The sequence below is a fragment of the Pipra filicauda genome, unplaced genomic scaffold (assembly GCF_003945595.2).
Source record: "Pipra filicauda isolate LSUMZ 115617 unplaced genomic scaffold, ASM394559v2 scaffold119_size3216105_pilon, whole genome shotgun sequence".
Taxonomy (NCBI): Eukaryota; Metazoa; Chordata; class Aves; order Passeriformes; family Pipridae; genus Pipra; species Pipra filicauda.
Window position 1 is genome coordinate 909477 of NW_024103651.1, and position 21241 is coordinate 930717.

Genomic DNA, 21241 nt, shown 5'->3' on the forward strand with positions numbered 1-21241 from the left:
GTGTTAGAATTTTTATTTCATTTAGTGTTGTCTGTCCTGTGCAAAGACAAAGACTGAATCTTTAAAGTGACCTCTAAAGACTAGGATGAAAAACATGCCTGAGCATCAGCTTCTGAGGAGTCAGATTTATGTGCTGTTTGCCCTCTGTGTAAAGAACTTGTCCAAATGCTGCATTACAAAAGCATTTTATTCTAATACAAAATAGTTGCAGTGAGGCTTAACAGCTGATGGACTTCTAGGAACACCTGACCTACAAAATCAGGTTGCTGCAGTTAGTTTAGGTAATCAAAGAAAAATTATGATGAGTTTGTGCATTGCTTCTTGATTATTTTTTCTAGTCTCTCTCTTGATATACTTTTTGGCTGATGCTCTATTAATGAAAAGTTATTAATAATCTTAATATACTCATAATTATTATAGTTAGATGAAATTAATAGTAATATAAAAAATCTATGCATGGTTATGTTTTTAAAGCTTCTGACATCCTTTTTCCATTCAAAATAAACCAGCGAATCAAAGCTCACATGGAAGTCATTGGTATAGCTGATGAAGACGTGGATTTTATTTTTATTTTTGAAATAAAAATTAAATTAGGGCAAAACCATGTTCTGTTTTGCATTGTGTTTCTATGGCTCAGAAATTCTGCCCATGGGTGCATGGCTGTGGTTTGCAGGACTGGGGAGCTGTTCAGAGATGACTCTTCTTTATTCCAGGACATCCTGCTGTAGTTCAGTTCAATGCTCTGGGATGCTGAGATGTAGTTTTGGTGTGCAGGGCTGGACACCCTCTCCTGAAGCCTTCCAGCCCTGGGGGAGTTTGGTTTTCCAATCATTACATTCTCCAAAAATCATCAGGAAATGTTAATGAGTCCCAGGAGCTGGTAGGTGCTTCCTTGGCACCGTATTTCAGCGCAGTTACCATGGTTTTGGCCAACATTAACATCAATCTCCTTGTTGTGAGCTGAGGCTATTTTTTCTGCTTTTAAATCCTAGCAGACACTTCATGACTCTTTATTACAGCCTTTGCTCACAGATATGGCAATGCCAAACCCATTTTGGAGACAGCTTTGGACAAACCATCTGCCAGTCTCTCTTCATCTCCTCACTCTGTGACCATCCTGATTCCAGTCCTTGTCTTGGCTTCCACGTTGTTAAGAGCCAAGTGCTCAGGAATCAGCATAGCAGTGTAATCTCTGGCACAGGAAAAGTGTATAAAAAATAGTGAGGCACATAAAATCCAACCCATCAGTCTCCCCCACTCCTTGTTTACTGCTGGGTTTTAAGCAAAGCAATGGGCCTTGGTTTCTTCACCCTGTTTTTGCATACAAGCATGAACTCAGTATTGCTTTCACTCCCACATACCTTTGCTACACATCCCAGTCCTGGGGGCATTTATGAAGATAAAGCATTACCCCCACCTTTGACAATTTAATTTCTGCAGAATCCCTTTTCCACTGGCCCAAAGGACAGGAACTGGAAAAAGTCTGAAGCTTTCAACTTGCCAACTAAAGGCTGATATTGATGTGGAATTGATGGTTTTGTGGGCTCCAGGTTCGAAACTCCTGAGAAAACTGTGTGGCAGCTGGAGTCGTGGACCACAAACCAGCTCCTCTTGGCGATTCGGCACCGAGCTCGTGGGCAAACGAAGATGTTGATGAAGCAACTCATCCTCCTCCTCAGAGCAATGACACCATACAGACCCAGGGAGTGTTTATTGTGCACTCTATTTATTCTGGATGAGGAATCCACGGGGGACAGTGACATATTTAGTCACCTACCAATGTCACCCCACCTGTCAAATGGTACCGACACAAGACTGAAACCGATGCAATAGGCCAAGCTGCCCAGTAAAAGCACCAGTAAGAGATGAGGGATGCACAATGCTGAGGTGAATCTGTCCAGTTGCTTCAAATGAACTTATTTCTCTTCAAATGAAGCAAATTATTTCTCTCCCAGCCCCTGTGCAAGCAAACAAGAGGCACTGACAAGGCCACTGGGACTGTTGGTGGCACTTTGATCAAATCACTGAGGTTCTAGTGGTTTTAGGCAGTTAAAAATGTCCTGTGATCCTGTTGGGCCTGGGCTAGGGACAGCAGAAGGCTCAGGTCCAGGAAAAGCTCATCAAACGCCCCAGGCACCCCTAGAGAGATGTGCTTTCAGAAAAACACCTGTATGGAGACAGCCCTTCTCAGGAGCCACCCCTTGGAGGGAGATCTTGTCCTGCTTGGTCTGCGACAGCCACTGCCCCCATTTAAAATGCCAGAAAATGGGTAAAAGCTTTTAAATGTAATCACTCAGCTGTTTAAAACCACTCACAAAGTGGTCCCACATTCATTAAAATGCTTTTCGAAGTGGGAGTTGCAGGTCTGTAGCCCTAGAAGTGCTGTAGTGTGGATGGTGCTGGGAACATGACATGGACTGTGGGACAGGGAGCTCCTGAGTCTCCACTGTACACACCACTGGCTTGCAATGCCAGAGCCATGGAAGGGTTTTGTAACACGTAAGCCAAGGAAAAACTTGGAAACTCTTTCTGTTCCTAGGGGTTCAAAGTGAGTAATTTTTAAGCCAATAGAGAATGGCCTGTGCCTACAATCCTCTCACACCCCTTTTAGGCCAAGAGCTGAAAAACCTGACAGGCTGGCATTTAGTACTAATTGCATCACATCACAGTATTAATTTCACAAGTGCTTAAAGAATCTACTGTCCCTCCAGTTCATGATGATTCGTCACATAAAAGTCTGGTGAGGTCACTCTTGTTGTGTTAGTTGGAAAGAACAGGCACGAATGTGCATTTCACATGCAGCCTTATTCAATCAATTTAAAAAAGACCAAAGCTCAATATCCATGCAGTGGCCTGGTGGACATCTTTCAGATGTCCTTTTCATCAAGAATTGATTCCCCCCCTCATACATCCCTAAAATCTGAATCCTCTTGGCAGTCCAGTATAAATGTGTGTTTCAGGTACAGAAATCCATCCTTAGGTTGTGAAAAAAAAAATCAACTCCAGGTCACTTAAGACTATTGAGAAATTTTGGTTGTTCCTCTCCTCTTGGTAAAAGTGTTTCTCCACCAATCTTCGGACCTTTTTTCTCCTGGAAACATGAATCATGGAGAAAAGAAGTTAAGCATAGATGTCTCCCAAACACTTCTCTGACAGAAGTTGTGGTAGGGCTAAATAATCTGATTAAATATGGACAGACACTCTAGGGACCTTGACATTTTGAATTCTTACAACTTTGTTAGAAAGCAGATTCCCTGGTTAAACGAAACAAAGCTTTGAGAACAAGAAAGCAAGAGGAGGAAGTCCACTAAAACACAGCCTGCAGGTCCCTGCGTGTCCCTGACAAAATGCAGAGCTGCTTGGCTTTGCCAGAAGCTCATAAGGGCGGGGAAGCAAAGCGGGGGACAAAAGTACCAAGGGGAGCAGCCAGAGTGCTGAGGTGCTCAGGAACTGCTGCTCACACTTACCTTTAACATCCCATCTCGCTCCCACTTGTAGAGGCCACAGGTACTGAAAGATGAAGATGGAAGGTGAGGACCACTGTGGTGTGTGTTTGCTGCACAGTATGAGGGAGTACAAAACTAGCCCCACACCCTGCCCACGCTGCCTAGCACAAGGGCTGATGTCTCTGGTTTAGGACATGGTTATGCGACTCACAACGTGTTATTTGTGAATGGACGGTACAAAAGTCCCAGTCACTATTTCATGAGGCTTCTTTCTTACCTGCAGTGCTTTTTTGGGAGCCTGTCAAGGGAAATAGCTCTGCTTCCACAAGGACATTTGAAAAATCGCTTGATGGCATCATGCCAGCAGTAGTCGTGCTTTTCCTGCACACACGTCTCCAGAGGCTTGAAATAGGTGTAATTACACTGTCAGAGAGGAGAGAGAGAGAGAGCTGTGAGTGCTTCACCAGTGTGAGACCTGTTCTGTGGGCCAGCAACAGCTGAATGTTCAGAGGGAAGCAGCCCTGTCTTCTCCCATCCTGAGGAGCCCACCAGTCAGATCTTTCACAGGATCACAGAATATCCTGAGTTGTAAGGGACCCACAGGGATCATTAAGTCCAACTCTTGGCCCTGCACAGGACCATCCCCAAGAGTCACACTACATGCCTGAGAATATCATCCAAACACTTCTTGAACTCTGTCAGGCTTGGTGCTGTGACCACTGCCCTGGGGAGCCTGTTCCAGTGCCCAACCAACCTCTGGGGGAAGAACCTTTTTCTAATATCCAACCTAAACCTCCCCTGACACAGCTTCAGGCCATTCCCTCAGGTCCTGTCACTGGTCACCACCCCAGGCTTCGTCACTGCTCCTTTTAATGCCATCCTTCCTTTGCCACCACCCTGTGGCCCTGCTCCCAGCACCTTATGGGGCACACAGTGGCCCTCTGTGCAGCCCCCAAACTGATAGGGAAGGCAGCAAAAGGGAAAGTTCAGCAGGGGCTGAAACTCCAGGAATGGGAGACAACACTTCCCTTTCTCTCAGCACATTTGGGAGAGTCACAAAGCTCCCCTCCCCTTCCTGATGGCAAAGTCCCTGGAAATGCAGATAGAGGATTCCCACCCACTGATAATGTTTTCAAGTCGCTTTGCTTATTTTGTTGTGTAATACGGGGAACTGAGTGTCCTGGTATGAAGCACTTCATGGTAGAAACTGAGAAATATTTTCAGGACACCAATGCCCAAGGAACCCACTGGCATAAACACCAAGCTGAGATGTTCAGCACAGCACTAAAGTCTGCCTTGCCATGTCTCAGCCAGTGCTGCTCTCAGCAACAGGCATAAGGAACAAAACTGTCTCCATCTGATCCCTGTGCTGGACCACAGCCAAGAGAGTGACAGATGGGAGTCTGCAGGATATCCAGCATCATTTTGTACCATCCATGCTCCACTCCACTGCTGTTACCCTGGCTCCCCTTCCCTCACCGTTTTACACGTCACAACTCGACATTTCACTGCTTTGATGTTCCTCATCTTCTCTTCCAGCTCTTCCTTTTTCACCAGTGGCTGAAAGTATTGCTCCTGCAATTCAGCCTCAGCCTGGGGGGCACAAAAAGAGGGTTGTGGGGAGACAAAGATGGGAGAAGCCACTCCATAAATGGCCTTATTACCAGGCCTGCTTGAAGCAGATTGCAGTCTGGGAGCAGAGAAACACCAAATCTCTTTTGCTTCAAATAATCCATACTGTAAACATGCTACACCAACACTGCAATGAGCCACTCTGAGATGTACGAGTGGGTGGGTTTAACAACATAAAGTACAGAAATAAGGACATGCCCATGAGGACAGTGCAGAGAGAGGGCAGGTAGGCAGATGTAATGAATGGAACTGGTTCTTAGCCAAAATATTACTCCTCAGAAGACCTTAAAACAACTATGACTTCATAGCAATACATGTCTAATACAATAGTCTGTGGCACTGGAGATGCTGTATCCCTGGGAACATGCTCAGCAAAGACTCCAATGGGAGACACCCAACCTCTGAGCTCCTCAGGGCAATTACTGGCATGTCACAGGCTCCATGACTGACATGAGTCACACAGGAAGGTGGCAGATGGCTTTATGTGGCCAAGATGTCAAGAAATGAGGGACAAAATAGGCATGTGACTGTTTTAAAGCAGAACGATTTCTTTGATCACCACTAATCAGGAAACTTCACTGATTCTTTCAAACACAGGAAAAAACAAACCCTGATGGCAACTTGGCCTTATTATGGCTATGGCAGTAGTGCTGACCTGCAGGCACTGCACCCTGTGTGCTCAGAGACACCTGACCCTTTTCATCAGGAGGATCTGGTGCCTGTGACATGTTCCTGAAATCACTATGAGGAGTCCAGTCAGCTCCCTAGTTCTGTGCCCTCAGTCATGGCTGGATTGAGGCCATACCTCTTTCAGGACATCTGTGTACTTGGACTTGGCACTCAGGATTTTCTGGAACTCTTCTGACTCCAGATAGGCCAGCTGCTCACGCCGTTTCTTTTGGGCAGGCTCCAGCTCATCCAGATCTAGGGAGACAAAAAGGCTCAGTCCTACAAAACAAGGTTGTGATTTCTAAGCATGATCTCTGCAGGAGTTTTTGGAGGTCTCAGGTCTCTCAGGCAGATGTTCAGCTCAAACAGCAGCCTTTTGTAGTTCAGGAACATGAAGCCAAGTTCAAATATGGCTTCAGAAAAAATAAAAGCATTTTTTTAAACAATGTTGCATCTTCTCTCAAAGCACTGTACCAGGAATTTTCATGTTAATCCCAGGAGAGCAAGCAGTGTTGCCTCACTGACTGATGGAGAAGCTTTAAAGGGAATTAAGCAATTTATCCACAATCACACAGTAAATCACCAGCAGGCAAACTGAAGTTCCCACAGAAAATTCAGATACCTTCCAAGGTGGGATTATTTCTTGGTTTTCCTTGGTTATGTCAGCCATGCATTGCAGATGGTCAGGTGCCAGAAGGGAATAGAGGTGAGGACAGGGAGCTACAACAGATTACATCTCACACTCTCTCCACACGGTTAGAGATTGTTTAGTCTTTGCAACAAACCTCTGAAGTTTCAAACAGACCTAACTTGGTCTCTCTTTAGCACAGCAATTAAGTCCTTAACCCAGCAACTATGCTCTGTTCAGGACAGAAGCACATTTTTTCTGTTCTGGAAGCTAACATTACATACCATTCTCTGCTTCTGCACCTTGTGGCTGAGCAACATTTTTCTCAACTCTTTCAACAATTTCTAGGACACCATCAGCATCAGCCCGTTTCCTCTTGACACTGTTTGGGTCTGTTTTAGCCAGAATCTGTCCTTTTGCTCGCAGTCGGTGGATTGCAGCCAGCTGGAAAACAGGAAAGAGCAAGGAAAGTGTGGATGACCTGTCTGGCTCCCGTGTTCCTACTCCCAGAAGTAACAGAGGAAGGCTGTCAAAACTGAGGAGACAAAATCCAGTGGTCTGAGCATGGAGCTGGCTGGAGAGAGGCCCAGCAAAACTCCCAGCTCTGCTGTACATCTAATTCAACACATCACCCAACATCTCATGACTTCCCAAACCATAAAATCAGTCCTGCATGGGTGTCACCAGGCCTGGTATCTCTGTAGCTGTGCTTTACCTGCTTCACAAATGAGTAAGTTTTCCAGAGAAATCAAAACACTTGAGATTTCTACATAAATTGACAATAATTTGGAGCTAACAGAAAAGTGCATACAACTATTCCTTTTAATTTCATTCCCAGAATGCTAAAACTCCTTCCTTCTTGCTGGAAGACAAAGGTTTCTTTGACAGACTTGTGAGCAGAGTTTTGCCAAGCAAAGATGCAGTCTGTTCTGGCTAGAAACCAAAATTATCCAAATTCATGGCACAACATAGCTAAACCAGTTTAGTTCACTGTTGCTTACCTGGAAAACACTCACCATACACTGCACTAGCAATGCCAAAGAGCAAATAGGCAGAGTTTAGCACTCTAGAGATTTTCAGCAAATCCCTTGCCTTAAGGGATTGACTACAGGCAAGATGGTAGCATGGACTTTGGCACTATCAGGAACCACAGGTTTCCTGTGTGCTGGAATATAGGCCAGTGTGATCCCAAAAATCATAAGCTTCACTACCATCAGAACTGAGCTGGCCCATATGTGACCAAAGACTCCTCTACTACCACAAACCAAATTTCCCTTAACCTCTACTTCTTAATACTTAAAAAGATCCAAAGAGCTGGTACCTTTTTGGCTTCAGCCAAGCTGTCCAGCTTTGGTCTTGGAGGAGGTGGAGATCTGTCAAAGAAGAGGATATCTTCTCCTTCCGAGAAGCCAGTGCCCAGCCTGGGCCTCTGAGGAGTGGACATTTTTGCATCTTTGGGAAACTCTGCCCCAGCCACTGGGGAATGGAGGGAGGTCTGTCTGGAGGAGGATGGGACAGCAGGACTGCTGGCTTTACCTGTGCTCTGGAGAAACCTTGTAAGACAAGAACAATTCATTCAATTAGGGACACAAGCCAAAGAGACAGAAAAGCTTAAGAAACAAATAGGAGGAGATGCAGACTGTGATTTTCACTAATTGGCCTTTTATTGCTAAAAGAAACATATAGCAATTTAGGCATTCAGAAGATGAAAACAAGGCTGGTAAATAACTCACTGAGTCGCTGAAATCAAGAGTGACTTGAAGAAGCCACCAGAATGAGTGAATGACCAATTGCTTCCAAAACTAAAATCAGAGAGAGAGGCATCAAACAAAGCTGGGACGTGGGAAGTGAAAGCACTTGGAAAAATGGGCTTCATTGCAGAACAGGTAGTTAAGCAGGGGGTTCTATGTCCCAGGAGCCACATAAGTGTTTGTTTATGTAGGTCACAATGGAGGTTGAACAGGTTCATAGGGAAAAATTTCCTTCAGAACTATTGTAACAGACATCACCTTCAGTTTGTAAAGTCCCCCAAATACTCGCTGTTGTAGGCTAGAAGAATATATGGGGGAAATATCATCATGATTGTGGCTATTATTCTCCTTTGGGTTCTGTTTTGGTTCCTGTTGAGCCTTTTGAGGCTACTTGGCTGCATCAATCTCAGCCTCATCCAGGATGGCTCTTCTGAGGTTCTTCTTAGGTTTGTTAACAACATATGCACAAAGCACTTGGCAAATCCTAAGGTTCAGAAGACCCTTGCAAGCCAGCAATGAACAGAACCAGGACTCCTGATTCCAGTTTCTTACTCTAATCAGCCTCTTCCCATCATGCCTTCCAGCTGCTGGGTAGTGTGCTGGAACATTTGGTTCTCCACTGAATGCTAGGGTATTTCTATTTAAACGAAGTTTCTATTAAAACCCTGTTATACTTAGGGCTACAATAACAGAACCTTTCCTGTGAAAGTCTTACCGCCTCTGAATTTCTTCAGATCGCTTTTTTCTGGCCTCCAGCAATTTCTGTTTCTGTTGCTTGAGCAATGCTGAAGCAGAGATAGACTGGAAATTGGCCCCTTGCTTCTTTTCAGCATCTGAGAAAAAAAACCCAACAAAACAACAAACCAAAATAAAAAACCACTAATGTTTGTTCAGAGTGTGTAGAGTGATTTCACAAGTGGGTTTTCCTTTAGGCTAAAGGACAATACCTGCTTTGGTCCAGTGTTTGCAGAGGTTTCGTGCTCCAAAAGTTGGCTGTGCCAGCAGTTCCTTGAATTCCTCAGAACATTGCATGGGTCTCTTTGCTACACCTGGAGTGGAAGGGGCAGAAATACAACAGACTTGGAGCCAGAAAGGGAAGCAGGCCTGGCTTTAGAGATGTAGAGTCATCTAGGGTGGAAGAAACCCCTGTGGGTCACCTGAGTGAGCACTTCCCAAAGCAAGGCCCACCTCTACATTATATTTAGTTGCCCAAGGCCTTGTCTTCATAAAGCACATCACAAAGACATTTCTATGCTGTCAGCAATTTCGTCAGTCAGTTTCTCCTCAGCCTTGGCTGTGTTACTCCCACTGTTCCCATTTTTGGAATGCTTGAAAGTCCTGAAGACTCCACACCTTATCCCTGGAGAATTAAGAGCTGCTGAAAGCTGCTACGGACATACACTATGTTGCCTGAAATGGAGGCAACTGATGGAACTGCAAGATGTAAATAAGATGTCTAAGTGGCATTATTTAAACAAAGTTTAAATAATCTGTCACCTGCTCTCCAGTGAGCACGAAGAGGGTATAATATTAAGTGCTTTACAGAAACAAAACAGAGGCAGAGAAGACCGGTGACATCCCAAAGGCTATGGAAGGAACATGCTTTGAAGATCACAAAAGAAAAGGACTAGAAACAGGGCGGTTTCTTCCCTGCATTGCAGACCAGACTGATTTATACTTAGTATTCCTTGGAAGCTTTCAAGGTTGACAGAAGTAATTTATTTTAATCAAATAAAATAAATCCTCTAGTTCAAAGTTCTTAAAACTTCCAATTCCCATTTATCTGGCAAAGATCTTCTGTCACTGTCCAAAGACAGAACAGGGGACTTAATTCGTGGGCACTGATGAAAAAAGATCCATGGAGCTACACAGTTGCTTAGTTACATTTGCCCTGCAGCTGTGATCTCAGGAGGGAAGAGGGGTTTTGATCAACTGAGAAAGCAGCCAGCAAAGGGCTATCTCTGCAGCAAACTGACTGCCAGGTTCATTCAGTGACTAGCAGGTCCTGGGACACATCTACACATTGAGCTGGAAATATCTAAAGGGTGAAGAGACTACATGGGGAAGTGGGTACCAATTTTCTGCTTGGTTTCCTGGACAATTGCATCAGCTCCTCTCACAACCAGGTTGGAAAGAGTGGTTTGAATCTTCCTTTTCGGCACTGCAGCTGCTGCACTGGAAAGAGGAAACAAAACCAGAACATCAGAGTTTTCCTGTGCTTAGAGCAAGGACAGGAGCCTGAATTCTAGCCCAGTGCTTCAACAAAACTCCAGCCACCCTGAAGTGTCATCTGTCTGTCTTTGAAAGGATGTGGACCTAAATCCAAATTCCAGCACAATGTTTAGGATCTCCCATTTCTCTCTGTGTTGAAAAATGTATTTCCTATGCATTGAGAGAAAACTAAACATAGATCATACCTAAGCTTTGCTCACAGTTAGTTGCAGAGATGGAAAGGAGGTTGGAATTGCTTCATTTCTGTAGAGTCACACCAGAGGTATCAGAGGGCAGTGATAAGGGAACAAAAGCTGTGTCCAAGCACAGGGCTTGATCCAGCTGTGACTCATCTTTCCACACTTGTCTTCAGGGGATTTGGATAAAGGACCTGGCCCCTCCATGCTAGTTATGAGATGCATACTGATCTTGGTCACTCCTGTCTCTTTATTAACACACAGTGACACTCTATTATTTCAGCCAAGGAAGAGAGGAGGAAACACAGAATACACTGTGTCTGGGATTAAATGCAGTGAGCCATTACAAAATACAGTTACACTGAAAAATACTCCTCTGGGAGACTCAAATGCCTGGGATCTCATGATAAAAATTAATTTCATCTACTGAAACCCAATGCTGCCTGGTTTCATCACAGTATTAATTTAGAGGTAGGAACACCCTTTACCACATCTTAGCAATGGCTTAAAATTTTCCTATCAAACAGCAGCTCTGTTACCCCATGGGGCCAGGAGGATTACTTGAAATGTGGGGTAGTTATTCCTATTTGGTGAATGCAGTTAAGGCAAAGTGTTCTCTAACGAAATAGACCCCCCCTAGAGATAGCTTCAGGCCCCCTTGGGAGGGAAATTCTGTTCAAAAGCAAGACAAATAAGTGGTTTATCTTACACTGAGGCTGCATATGCTGCTGAAGAGACTCCTCCGTAGTAAAACCCATCCTGACACAGCCTCTCCTTCAAAGTGGGATTTTTCCGACCGACTCTTTTGGGAATGCGGCCGCCAGAGAAGGTGGACTGCAGATCCGCCCGCTTCGAGCTGAGCTTCTTGTACTGGGTTTGTATGTGGTACTGACAGTATTCACAGTCATTCTGGAAAGAAATGGGAGAAGCCTGTTACAGAACACCAGCTACTACAATTTACTTCATTCCTCTCACCCACTAAAGCGTCCTTCTGTGGCTAAACCAAAGGAACTGTAGTACTCCAGCACCTGACCACCTAAGCCAACACATGCCCACACTCCAGCAATGATAAACAAAGCCACAGTTGCCTATACTAATCACTGGAAACAACCCTGTGCCTCAAGGAATTTTAAGGCTACTCCTTGGCTGAAGTGAACTCACACACCATCCAGGACCTCTTGCCCAGATTCTGTATTCTTGACTCTGAACTATACACAGTTTTATGTACTGTATGCATAGCCACCTTCTGGAGCGGGTCTGCAATCACAACCTTGTTTTGCTACAAGTACCTTCTGTATTTGTCTTTCTCACACTCCACACACTTTGAGCTCTTCCCCAGTTCTTCATTCCTTCATTTTTTCTCCTCCTTTTAAGTACTACCCTACTAATTATAACTCTTCTGACTTAGACAGGATCCCTTTCAGGTATCACAGCATCACCACAGCCATGAAGTGACATAATCCACAAGTCCTTTAAACTAGTACAAGTCAGTACTGTCCTAAGAGAAGGATCCCAATACCTCTTCCTCTCATCTCCAGTGCCCCACATTCAGGTATAATTATTCTAACAGCTTGCAGGCACACTGGACCAGGGAACTCATTGGGTTAAAACTATCCCGAAAAACAGCCATTCCCAAGAAAAATCTCCTACTGTTTTACCTTGGATGAGTTTTCTAGTGCAGTACACTGGAGCAAAGGAGAGTGAAAGGGCATGGCAGAGATAGGTCCTTTCACTGCAGCACCTGCTTTAGGGAACTCCCCTGCTGCTGCTCAGTGACAGCACAGAAGCAGCTTCTCTGGCTTTCATTTCTCATTTTCTCCACCCACTTTAGTTAGCCAAGATCCAGAAACAAGCCAAAAAGTCAGAGCATCAGTACAAAATGAGCAGCCAGATTTTCACCAACAGCTTAATGATGTCCTGACTACTGAGATACAGACCAGGTTCACAATCTGGGCACAAGGATCACCATTCTTCTTCCTGGCTTTGCAGGTGCCCATGTCCAGAGCTTCCCCCATGAGCAGGATCTTCTGGGGATGATCCACAGACAAACACACCTAGAAAGAAATCAGAACATGCCTTGAGGAGGACTGGATGGGCTTCTCTCTGGACGGGAAAAGGGGGAATGGCTTCAGACTGAAAGAGAGTGAGTTTAGATAGGATATTAGTAGAAATTTCCCTACTGTGATGGTGGTGAGGCACTGGCACAGATTATCCAGAGAAGTGGTGAATGTTCCATCCCTGGAAGTGTTCAAGGCCAGGTTGGATGGGGCTCTGATTAACCTGGTCTCATGGAAGGTTCCCTGCTGAGAGCAGGGGGGTTGGAACTAGATGATCTTTAAGGTCCTTTTCAACCCAGGCCATTCCATGATTCCAGATGTCACTGGTTTGGCTCTGGTCTAATTTGGTACCTCTGGTATTAACGATGCAGTTTTAAAATGCAGGCCTAGTTTAAGAAAGCCATGTGTCCTATTCAGACTGAGAAAAGGCTCAGTTAAAAAGAAAAAAAGGGAATTTCTCACAAAGAGATTAAAGACATTGGATTTCTATGCTCGGTGCCTCAGGAAACCAAGGACCAGCAAAGGCAGATCTAGTTGTGCTGTAAATGGTCCTGTAGAGCCACTTGGCTCTGATGCCATGATGGCACTCATATCAAGCAGTGGATGGGAGCAAGAGCTGTACTAGAGTTCTCTGTCCCTCTCCACATGTCTAGGTTCCATCAAAACTGACTCCTGCACAAGAAGAATGTCTGCTTCACACAACCAAAGATACCAGGGATTGTGTCTGTAGCCAAGAAACACTTTGAGAAGTCAGTTTTAATGTAGTTCTATATGTGAACATTTTAGCTAAGCAGAGCCATTTTTGATAAATGCAGCCCTTCCATGAAATCTGGTGTGCCTTTCTGCTCACCAACAGGACTTTCTACTGCTTATTCATGCTAATTTAAGCAATTATGTAGCTTAATAGACAATTAATGAGATCCTTAATTTTTCTATTTGGAGAATTTAAAATGCAAAACACTACATGATCAACTACTAGACTGAAATTCCCCTTGAAAGAAGTCAGTGGGAATGGTTTCCATTCCAGTGCAATTGATATGGTATTAAAAATATATTAACTTATTAGCAAAATCAAGCCACCTTAAATGTTTTGATACGTACAGAAAGGTAATTCGTCACGTTCTGCATTTATAAATAATCAATTAGACAAGTGAACTACTATGTAACAACTGACATGCACTTACATAATACATTATTTGTTTAATAAATCAAACATTGCTTCTTCTCAGTTCAGATTTTGGAATCACATCTCATGCTTTAATTAGAAGAAAGAAATGAGCTTCTCCACCTTTTTCAGCTTTGAGAGACCTCTAGGCTGAAATAGGTGCTGCACTGAAGTAGCTAAATAAACTGAAATGAAATGAACATACACTCCCCACATTTGTGGAAGAGCCAACTGCTACAGAGAGATTAAACACTGGAATAAACTCTGGGTTTAGATGCTTAATAGGACTTCTTGAAGTTCAGTCTTCCAGGAGCAAATACACACCATGCAACTCCCTGAATGCAATTCAAACTGTTGGGCAGACTGTTGCAATTTCAACCTTAACATGTGTTATAAAGCTAAATCTCAAACAGATATGAAAAGGTTCACCTATGGGTTTTCATCTACAGCTGATGGAGAAGTGAAAAATCCTCTCACCTCGTCTGAGCCTTCTTTAGGTTTCATAGGGTTGGCATTGAGCAGCCCAATGACTGTGCCTTGGTCTGTTTTCCAGTGCTCCTTGTGGACTTCACCGAAGAGGAAGAGCGAGACACACTGACTGAGATCCTGCAGGTCGTTCAGCCGCCAGATACTGAAGGTTCTGCCCTGGAACAGACGTCCCCTTTCCTTTCAGCCCTTGGTACAGGGACGCTGACTGCATCCCCTCTTGCTGTTGCTTTAAAAGAGTTATTCTGATTTCCCCCCTCCAAGGTTTTCCTGATTTAGAAAAGCACAATTTGTAACCCCAGTAAAGGTTAGAGAATCTCCAGCTATGCCATACTGCCAGTTCTGGGATTCTTCAAGGCCAAAACAGCACAATATTACTGCTACCATCAATCTTTCTGATATTAAAGCTGGACAGCACACTTGTTTGCTGAATAAAGAGCACTGAACAGACAAAACTGAGGCATATCCAGATCAGTTTCACCAATGACTTTCTATAGGACATGTACACCATGTAGGGAAATGATGAGAATAGAATGTGTTGGCACATTTAAAACAAGAGGCTGTTGAGAAAGCCTGAGAGCCACAGTCCCTTTTTCTACACTGAAATTTAACATATAGCAGAGGATGAACATAGTTAAAACAGATTTATGCTATGGTTACATGAGCCATTGCTACTGTCTGGGGCAGTTGCACCAGAAAAGTTAAGGACTTACCCTTAGGACTAAAAGCAGCATTACTCCATGAAACCAGACAAGTCAAGATCTTTAGTACAGCAGCTTTTCACTAACTACAGAGTTAGCTGATTAAGTTGAACACCTAATTGGTTTCTCAGGAAAGACTACCAAGCATTTCACTTGAATTGGACAAGTGATACAACGAAGTTACTTACATTATTTGCACTCTGAGGAGTGACCTTCTTCACTATGACTCCAAATGTTACCCAGTCTATTTCCTCCAGATTTTCTGCAGCAAGTTTGCTCTTCAGCTGGGACAGTCGGATGAGCTTCCTATTGGCCATCTTCCTGTCCATTTCAGCTGAAGACACCCGGGGTTTTCTACATCAAGCGAAAGCGTGTAAAAGAGAGTACATCCATTGGCATAAATGGACAATAGGAACCATCCAGTGTTCTCCTTAGGAGACTACATCTTGCTGCAAAATGCCTCTGTGCCTTACTTCACCCTGAGGTCACTTGAAACAAAACCCCTTGTTCAGAGCACTGTACAAATATCAGAAAGTTACTGATCAGGTTGTTTTTTGTCCAAATAGCTGCACTGAAACTCAGCCCAGAGCCTGCACTAACTGTTCATTTCAGGAATGACCAAGTATGGCTGACTGAGCTGGGAATCCAGCAGGGTTCTGGTGAGGAGAGACACCGTGAGGATTCAGAGTCCTCTTGTGGCCACACTGAGTATGGAGACGGCAAGTGGCTCCTGAGGCTTCTCCTTGTGGTGCAAAAACCTGCTCAACTGGAGCACAGTCGGGCTTTGCACATGCCCACTGTTCCACCACTGAGGATATCCCAGGGAAGGCAGAGCTAATGAAATTATAGCTTTTTTGTTAGAAAAGAGCAAAGGTGAAAACAGAAACATGGTACTACGCCAAAAGTCAACGTTGCCTAATTACTGATCAACCAGCCAGTGCTGTGGCTTTGTGTTACGTCCTCTAGTGACAACTGACTAATCTGACATGGTTAAACCACATACATTGCTTTTTCTCTCCTATTATTGGAAGGGTTGAGCCCAGACAGAGCTAGGCTGCTGACCTTAATCTCAGTCCTGAGAAGGTTTCCACAGACACTGGCTGAGTTGTTGCAGTGGAGCATGTAGGCACAGTCTTCTCTCTGACCACCTTACTGGGTGTGTTCCCTGTGGCAGACTGGAGAGGCTGGAACGCCAGACTGAGGACTTGCCGTGGAGGAGGACTCTTGTTCTCTTTAGCAGAAAAAAAAAAAAGGTATAGCACCCATTAGAAAGAATACAATAATTAACTGTAATAAGCTCTGAGCTGCTGTGATCAGAACACTACTGGTGCACTGAACACTGTTAAACTATCCTGGATAGATTCACACCATTGCTGGAAACTATAAGCTTTCGACAAAAGCCTGGAGTGCTCCAGTGAAAGGCAGACTTAGAATGGTACCTGCTGAGGATACTTTTGATTTCTGGAGTCCTCGCTTGGCTGGTGGCAAAGGATTGCCCAGCTGGGCCGAGAAACATGGTGATTCCTGCACCTTCTGAACTTTCCTTTCCTTTAAGGGTAGACAGGGAGATTTACCTGGCCAAAAAACCAAAAAAATTATGAGTTCTCAAAATCTGGACTCAGACTCTAAAAATTGCTCCAAACTCTGTAATTCTTGAATAACAAGTCCAAGTCAGGGTCCCACATGGAAACCCTTCAGCTAAGTTGACAACATCTGAAATGCAACATGGATGGAAAAGTCCAAATGACTCTTCCCTGTGACAACCTAAAACTTTGGATGTCACTGCAACCTCAAAGATGTGGAAAGCAGAAACATCCCCCTGCTTTGCAATTTTCCCATGTAGTTTCATTACTACAACCAACATGCTATAGCAACAAAACACAGCTGTATTTACCAGGTGTACCAACATCTGCCAAGAAAAAAGGACACTTCCAGAAGAGCCTGGAGCACTTACTCATGAAAGCTGTCCAATGCAGAATTAATCCGTGGTGCAGACACCAAAACTCATTTAGTCTCTAGCTGCAGGAAACAACCTGGGTGGTAGTACATCAGACCAACATTCCTCCTTGCTGCTCAGTGCCCCACTTCAGAATTATTTGGAGTCCTGCCTATAAATTGCACGTTGGTAAGCCAACAAATCATAAATCCATTTAATTAGTCTCATTACCAGGGGTTTTCTTCTCAGGGCCTGAACTGGATTGTTGCCCAATTGCAGTCTTCTGCAACTGCTCCTGTAACGTCTTCATCTGTTCTTGCAATTTTCTCAGCTCAGCTAGGAAAGAAAGAAGAAAAAGGATAATAATGAAGACAGCAGGAAGCCAGTGCAAAGAGGGATTTATGAGATCCCTGGAAGTTTGGCAGTTTTACTACATCATGGGAACTTAAAACACAAAGACTCAAGTCACAATACAAATTTACTTGATACTACACAGCTTACAGTGAAGGGAAACTTTTCCACATAGCCTGGAGCTGGCTCCTCTCATATAAATATTTTACTTGATCGTGGTATGTTCCTTGCCACGTTGCATAAAACTTTCCTACCGAGCATAAGACAATTTAATGGCTGATGGTTGCACTCCTTAGCATAACAAAATACTCCCAATATAATCAAATACATGGCCTGGACACAGGAAAGCTCAGTGGACACCTCTCCTTCCACACTGACTGGTATGGCACAATGTCCTACCAATAAGCCCTGAGGGGGAAGGGACTGCTGTGTGGTCAAAGATGTCAGGATGACAGCCCTGAAGACTGAAGCAACATTGCTCTTCATCAGACAAGGCACAGGTACACAGGCAATCTTCCCTATCCTGCTTACCAGAACTAGGTTAGTCTCCCTGGCTTACTTAAGTCCTCTGTCTTTATTTTGGGAGAACAGGTTTGGGGAGTTTGGCAACTGAGCACTGAAAATTGGACTGAGAAGCTGTCACAAGAACTTTCTGTATTCCCCCTCTGGGCATCATCCTAAGAAGCAGCAGGCACTGTCTTCTGCCCATTAGCCCTCTAGAGACAATATATCCAACAAAACAGATCACAGATGCTGATCAAACCTTGCAGTTCTTCGTTGGTTTTCTCCTTTGCCTGACTGGGAGCTGAACTGGGGGCAGCTTCCTCTGCCTCCTCCTCTTCCAGCAGGTCATCTACATCTCCAAACAGTGCAGCCAGGTTCTCCTTCTGCTCATCAATCATGCTGTCCTCAGCACTGACCTCCTCGGTGTAGGATGCATCATCTTCTGCATCAAACAGCTCATTGTATTCATCTGGCTCTCCCCCCTCATCCTCTGGGACATCTTCCTCCTCAGGAGAATTCCTCTCCTCAGTTGCTTCACTTTCTTCCAGGAGGGAGGCCAACATATCCAAGTCATCATCAGCTAAGGTAAAAATTAAACTCAGAGTTATTCCTGCCCAGTTAGAGGAAAGCTGCCCAAGAATAAAAGGATCCAAGACACTCTAACTACAAGCTAATGACAACCGAAACTAAATCAGAGCAGCAAGCTGAGAGCAGCATTTTTAAAAACCACTTCAGCTTTGGTTAAAGGAAGACAAAGTAGCTTCCTGCTGTCAGGTCAGGTGAAAATGTGGTTGCAGACACTCATCCTGTGATACAGCCTGGCCAGTCAGCAGAAAACTGATACTCAACACCAGCTTTTCCTCCTATGCAGCTACCTGTACAGTACTGTTAAAAAGAACTGGAACCTGTAAAGGTGTAGCCAACAGACACCCAGGTGGCTTTTGCCAATGGAAAGGGAAGAGGAAAGGCAGGCAATAAAGTATATTCTCAGATATAGCTTGCTCATGGAAGAACATAGAGAACAAAGAAATATGGACCAAATGGATGAATAATGGGAAAAAGACCATCAAGTACAGAGAGAGTAATGGGACAGACAGAACTGAAATTTTAAGCAAATCAAGAAACTGATTTAGCCTTTGCTGCTGAGGAAAGCACCAAACCAGGGAAGGCAGGGAGCAGCCTCATGAGAAAGTGACAAGGAAGGTTCAAAGGCCTCTGCAAATGAAGTCAGTGCAATGTAGTGCCTTTTGCTAAAACGTTTACCAAGTTTTCTGAACACTTCAACTTATTAAATAACATACTGATCAGAAAAGAAGTTTCCTACTGAAAGTAAAGGAGCACTTTCCCCCTTACCGTCCATGATTTCACCGGGATTTCTTCAAGAGTCCCCCAGGGAAAAGTATTCTCTGTTATGGGGAGAACAAAAGTGATACTGTTAAAGCATATAAGGTTTATCTAGAAATACATATTGTGTTCAAGATCCTTCTTTGAGGATTTTCAAACCACCAGCTTGGTTTTGTTTACAGCTGCAGATGAGGAGTCCACTAAATTTAAGACCCTCATGCACATGTTCTACATATAAAGTCTGACCTGTGCTGAACTCGCTGCAGCATAAGGGCACTACTTTTAGAAGAAAGCCCATAACAGACACAGAATTTAAGAAATGCCAACCACTTTCCCATAGTAATAACCATTTCCACCTCACCAGTCTTGCACCATAATGCAATTAGCATTTAACTAGTTATTAAAATTTTTAAGTTATTATTCTTAAAAGTGTTATATTCTACATTCCTCACAGCTCCTCCATTTCATGGATAAGTGTCCATAAAAAACCAAATCATCCCAGGAGGACATAAATGGCCGAGGGAGGTTTCGATGAGAAGAGATGGGAAATCCACTTTGTGAGGCTGGACGACTCACAGATTCTAACTATGCTTACGGGTCTTCCGCAGAGACTTTTGTTCTGCCCGCAAAACTCCGCTTTTGATAGATATTCATTTCCAGCAGGGAACAAAACTCCAGGACTCGCACGAACACGGCCAGCGACCCCCGCGGATCCCGCGCCTTTTCCCTCACGGTTCCTCTCTCCTCGCTCGGCCGCCCCCGCACCCAGGGGAACCCTGACCTCCTCGCGGGCTTCCCCACGGCTCCCCGACCCCTGACGGTAGGATCCATCCCCCCAGGATCGTTCCCTTTGCCCCCGGTCCCCTCACACATCCCCACTCACCGCCGCGCGCGCTCCTCGGCACCCGCCAAAATTCCAACCCGGTCACGCCCCCCCTCCCGCGCATGCGCGCCCGCGCCATCCCTAGTACTGGCAGAGGCGCCCGGCGCCATCTTGGTTGTGGGCGGGCGGAGGGGAGGGCGAGGGTACCCCAAGGTGGGGGTGAGCTGGGTGGTGTCATGTGTGTGACGTCACACGGAGAGTGACGTCAGCTTCATACAGAGTCCCTACACTGCCCTTGGCTCTGGGTGAGCCCGCTAAGCCGCAAAGGGCTGCCCGTGTCTGGGCAGAGTGGCCTCAGGGAAGGGTCACAGCAGTCGCCATCCTCACCTGGATAACCTAAATAACGTCAGCCCTTGTGCTAGAGCAGTAAATTCAGTCCCCGTTATTGTCACGTGCAGTGGGTAGGATTTTGTAGTCCGGTTCGCTATTTCTTTGGTATGACTACAATTCTGTAAAAATAGTATTTTGGAGTATGTACAAACTCATTGCTCTAGTCCCTCACTCCGTGCATTACTTAGAAAGAATTCAGGAAGAATATCTTCACTTCAGGAAGAATTTCTTCACTTTGGGATGAATTTCTTTACTGAAAGGGTGGTCAAACATTGGAGTGGGCTGCCCAGGGAAGTGGTGGAGTCACCATTCCTGGAAGCATTCAAGAAACAACTGGACGTGGCACTTATGGTTTAGTCAACAAGGTGGTGTTGAGTCAAGGATTGAACTCAATGATCTTGAAGGACTTTTCCAACCTTAATGTTACTATGAAATCCTCCCAAAATTGCCCCAAACCATACAGATTTGAGCTCTGATCCCAAGGCTTTTGCACTAAATCCACTCTGCAGGATGATGTCCAAAGAGAGCATGTTGGTGGTGTTCAAAGGCCAGCAGCACCCGTGTACTGGGTTAGGAAAGATGAATTAAGGACAGAAATTCTGTGGTAGGTGAAGGAATCAAGAAGTTTCAGCAGACAACAGGGAGAGATGCTTCACTGAGCAGTTGAGATGCTCTGCTGAATAGTTGTCATCTGGCATGTGTCACATTAGACTTTCTTGGTTTGGAGTTTTCTAACACCACATTCCTAGCCCAGGCATGCTGTGCTAACTCATTCTGAATGCATCTGACTGCGTGATGCTCATGCAGAGGTGTTCCAGGGGAGCCGGAGCAACGAGTAAATGACAGGAGCTGGGGAGGAGTTTGTGGGCCAAGGGGACTCCTCTGTGCTGCTGCTTATCCATGATGGAAACAGGGAAACACCTTATGCCCATCTTGGCATGGGTGTGAAT

At 44.8% G+C, this 21241-nt stretch overlaps 1 protein-coding gene across 3 annotated transcripts; it reads right to left on the bottom strand.

Moving 5' to 3' along the window:
- Window positions 1–210: 210 nt before the first annotated feature.
- On the bottom strand, window positions 211–19984 carry MCM10 (minichromosome maintenance 10 replication initiation factor). 3 transcript variants are annotated; one of them, XM_027722497.2, is made up of 20 exons: window positions 19962–19984; window positions 19088–19140; window positions 17994–18314; window positions 17111–17215; window positions 16383–16517; window positions 16006–16174; window positions 15132–15297; window positions 14234–14401; window positions 12472–12588; window positions 11244–11443; window positions 10201–10301; window positions 9074–9175; window positions 8842–8959; window positions 7697–7928; window positions 6660–6819; window positions 5884–6002; window positions 4926–5039; window positions 3724–3869; window positions 3468–3510; window positions 211–3091 (listed from the first exon to the last, which is right to left on the bottom strand). In XM_027722497.2, exons 2-20 carry the CDS (start codon window positions 19092–19094, stop codon window positions 3008–3010), a joined length of 2607 nt encoding a protein of 868 aa, XP_027578298.1. In that variant the 5' UTR covers window positions 19095–19140; window positions 19962–19984; the 3' UTR covers window positions 211–3007. The 3 variants fall into 3 exon arrangements, with proteins under 3 accessions (XP_027578298.1, XP_027578299.1, XP_039242072.1); XM_027722498.2 differs by lacking the exon at window positions 19962–19984 and adding an exon at window positions 19674–19738; XM_039386138.1 differs by lacking the exon at window positions 19962–19984 and having other exon boundaries at window positions 19088–19181.
- Between the last annotated feature and the right edge of the window lie 1257 nt (window positions 19985–21241).

What these genes read in the sequence shown, in the direction of transcription:
- MCM10 (XM_027722497.2), bottom strand. An exon ending in CTAAAGAAGGCTCAGACGAG is followed by an intron (nt 12,589 to 14,233) that starts GTGAGAGGATTT and finishes ATTTCTTTCTAG; the next exon opens with GTGTGTTTGTCTGTGGATCA. An exon ending in CTCCCAAAAAAGCACTGCAG is followed by an intron (nt 3,511 to 3,723) that starts GTAAGAAAGAAG and finishes TTCATCTTTCAG; the next exon opens with TACCTGTGGCCTCTACAAGT.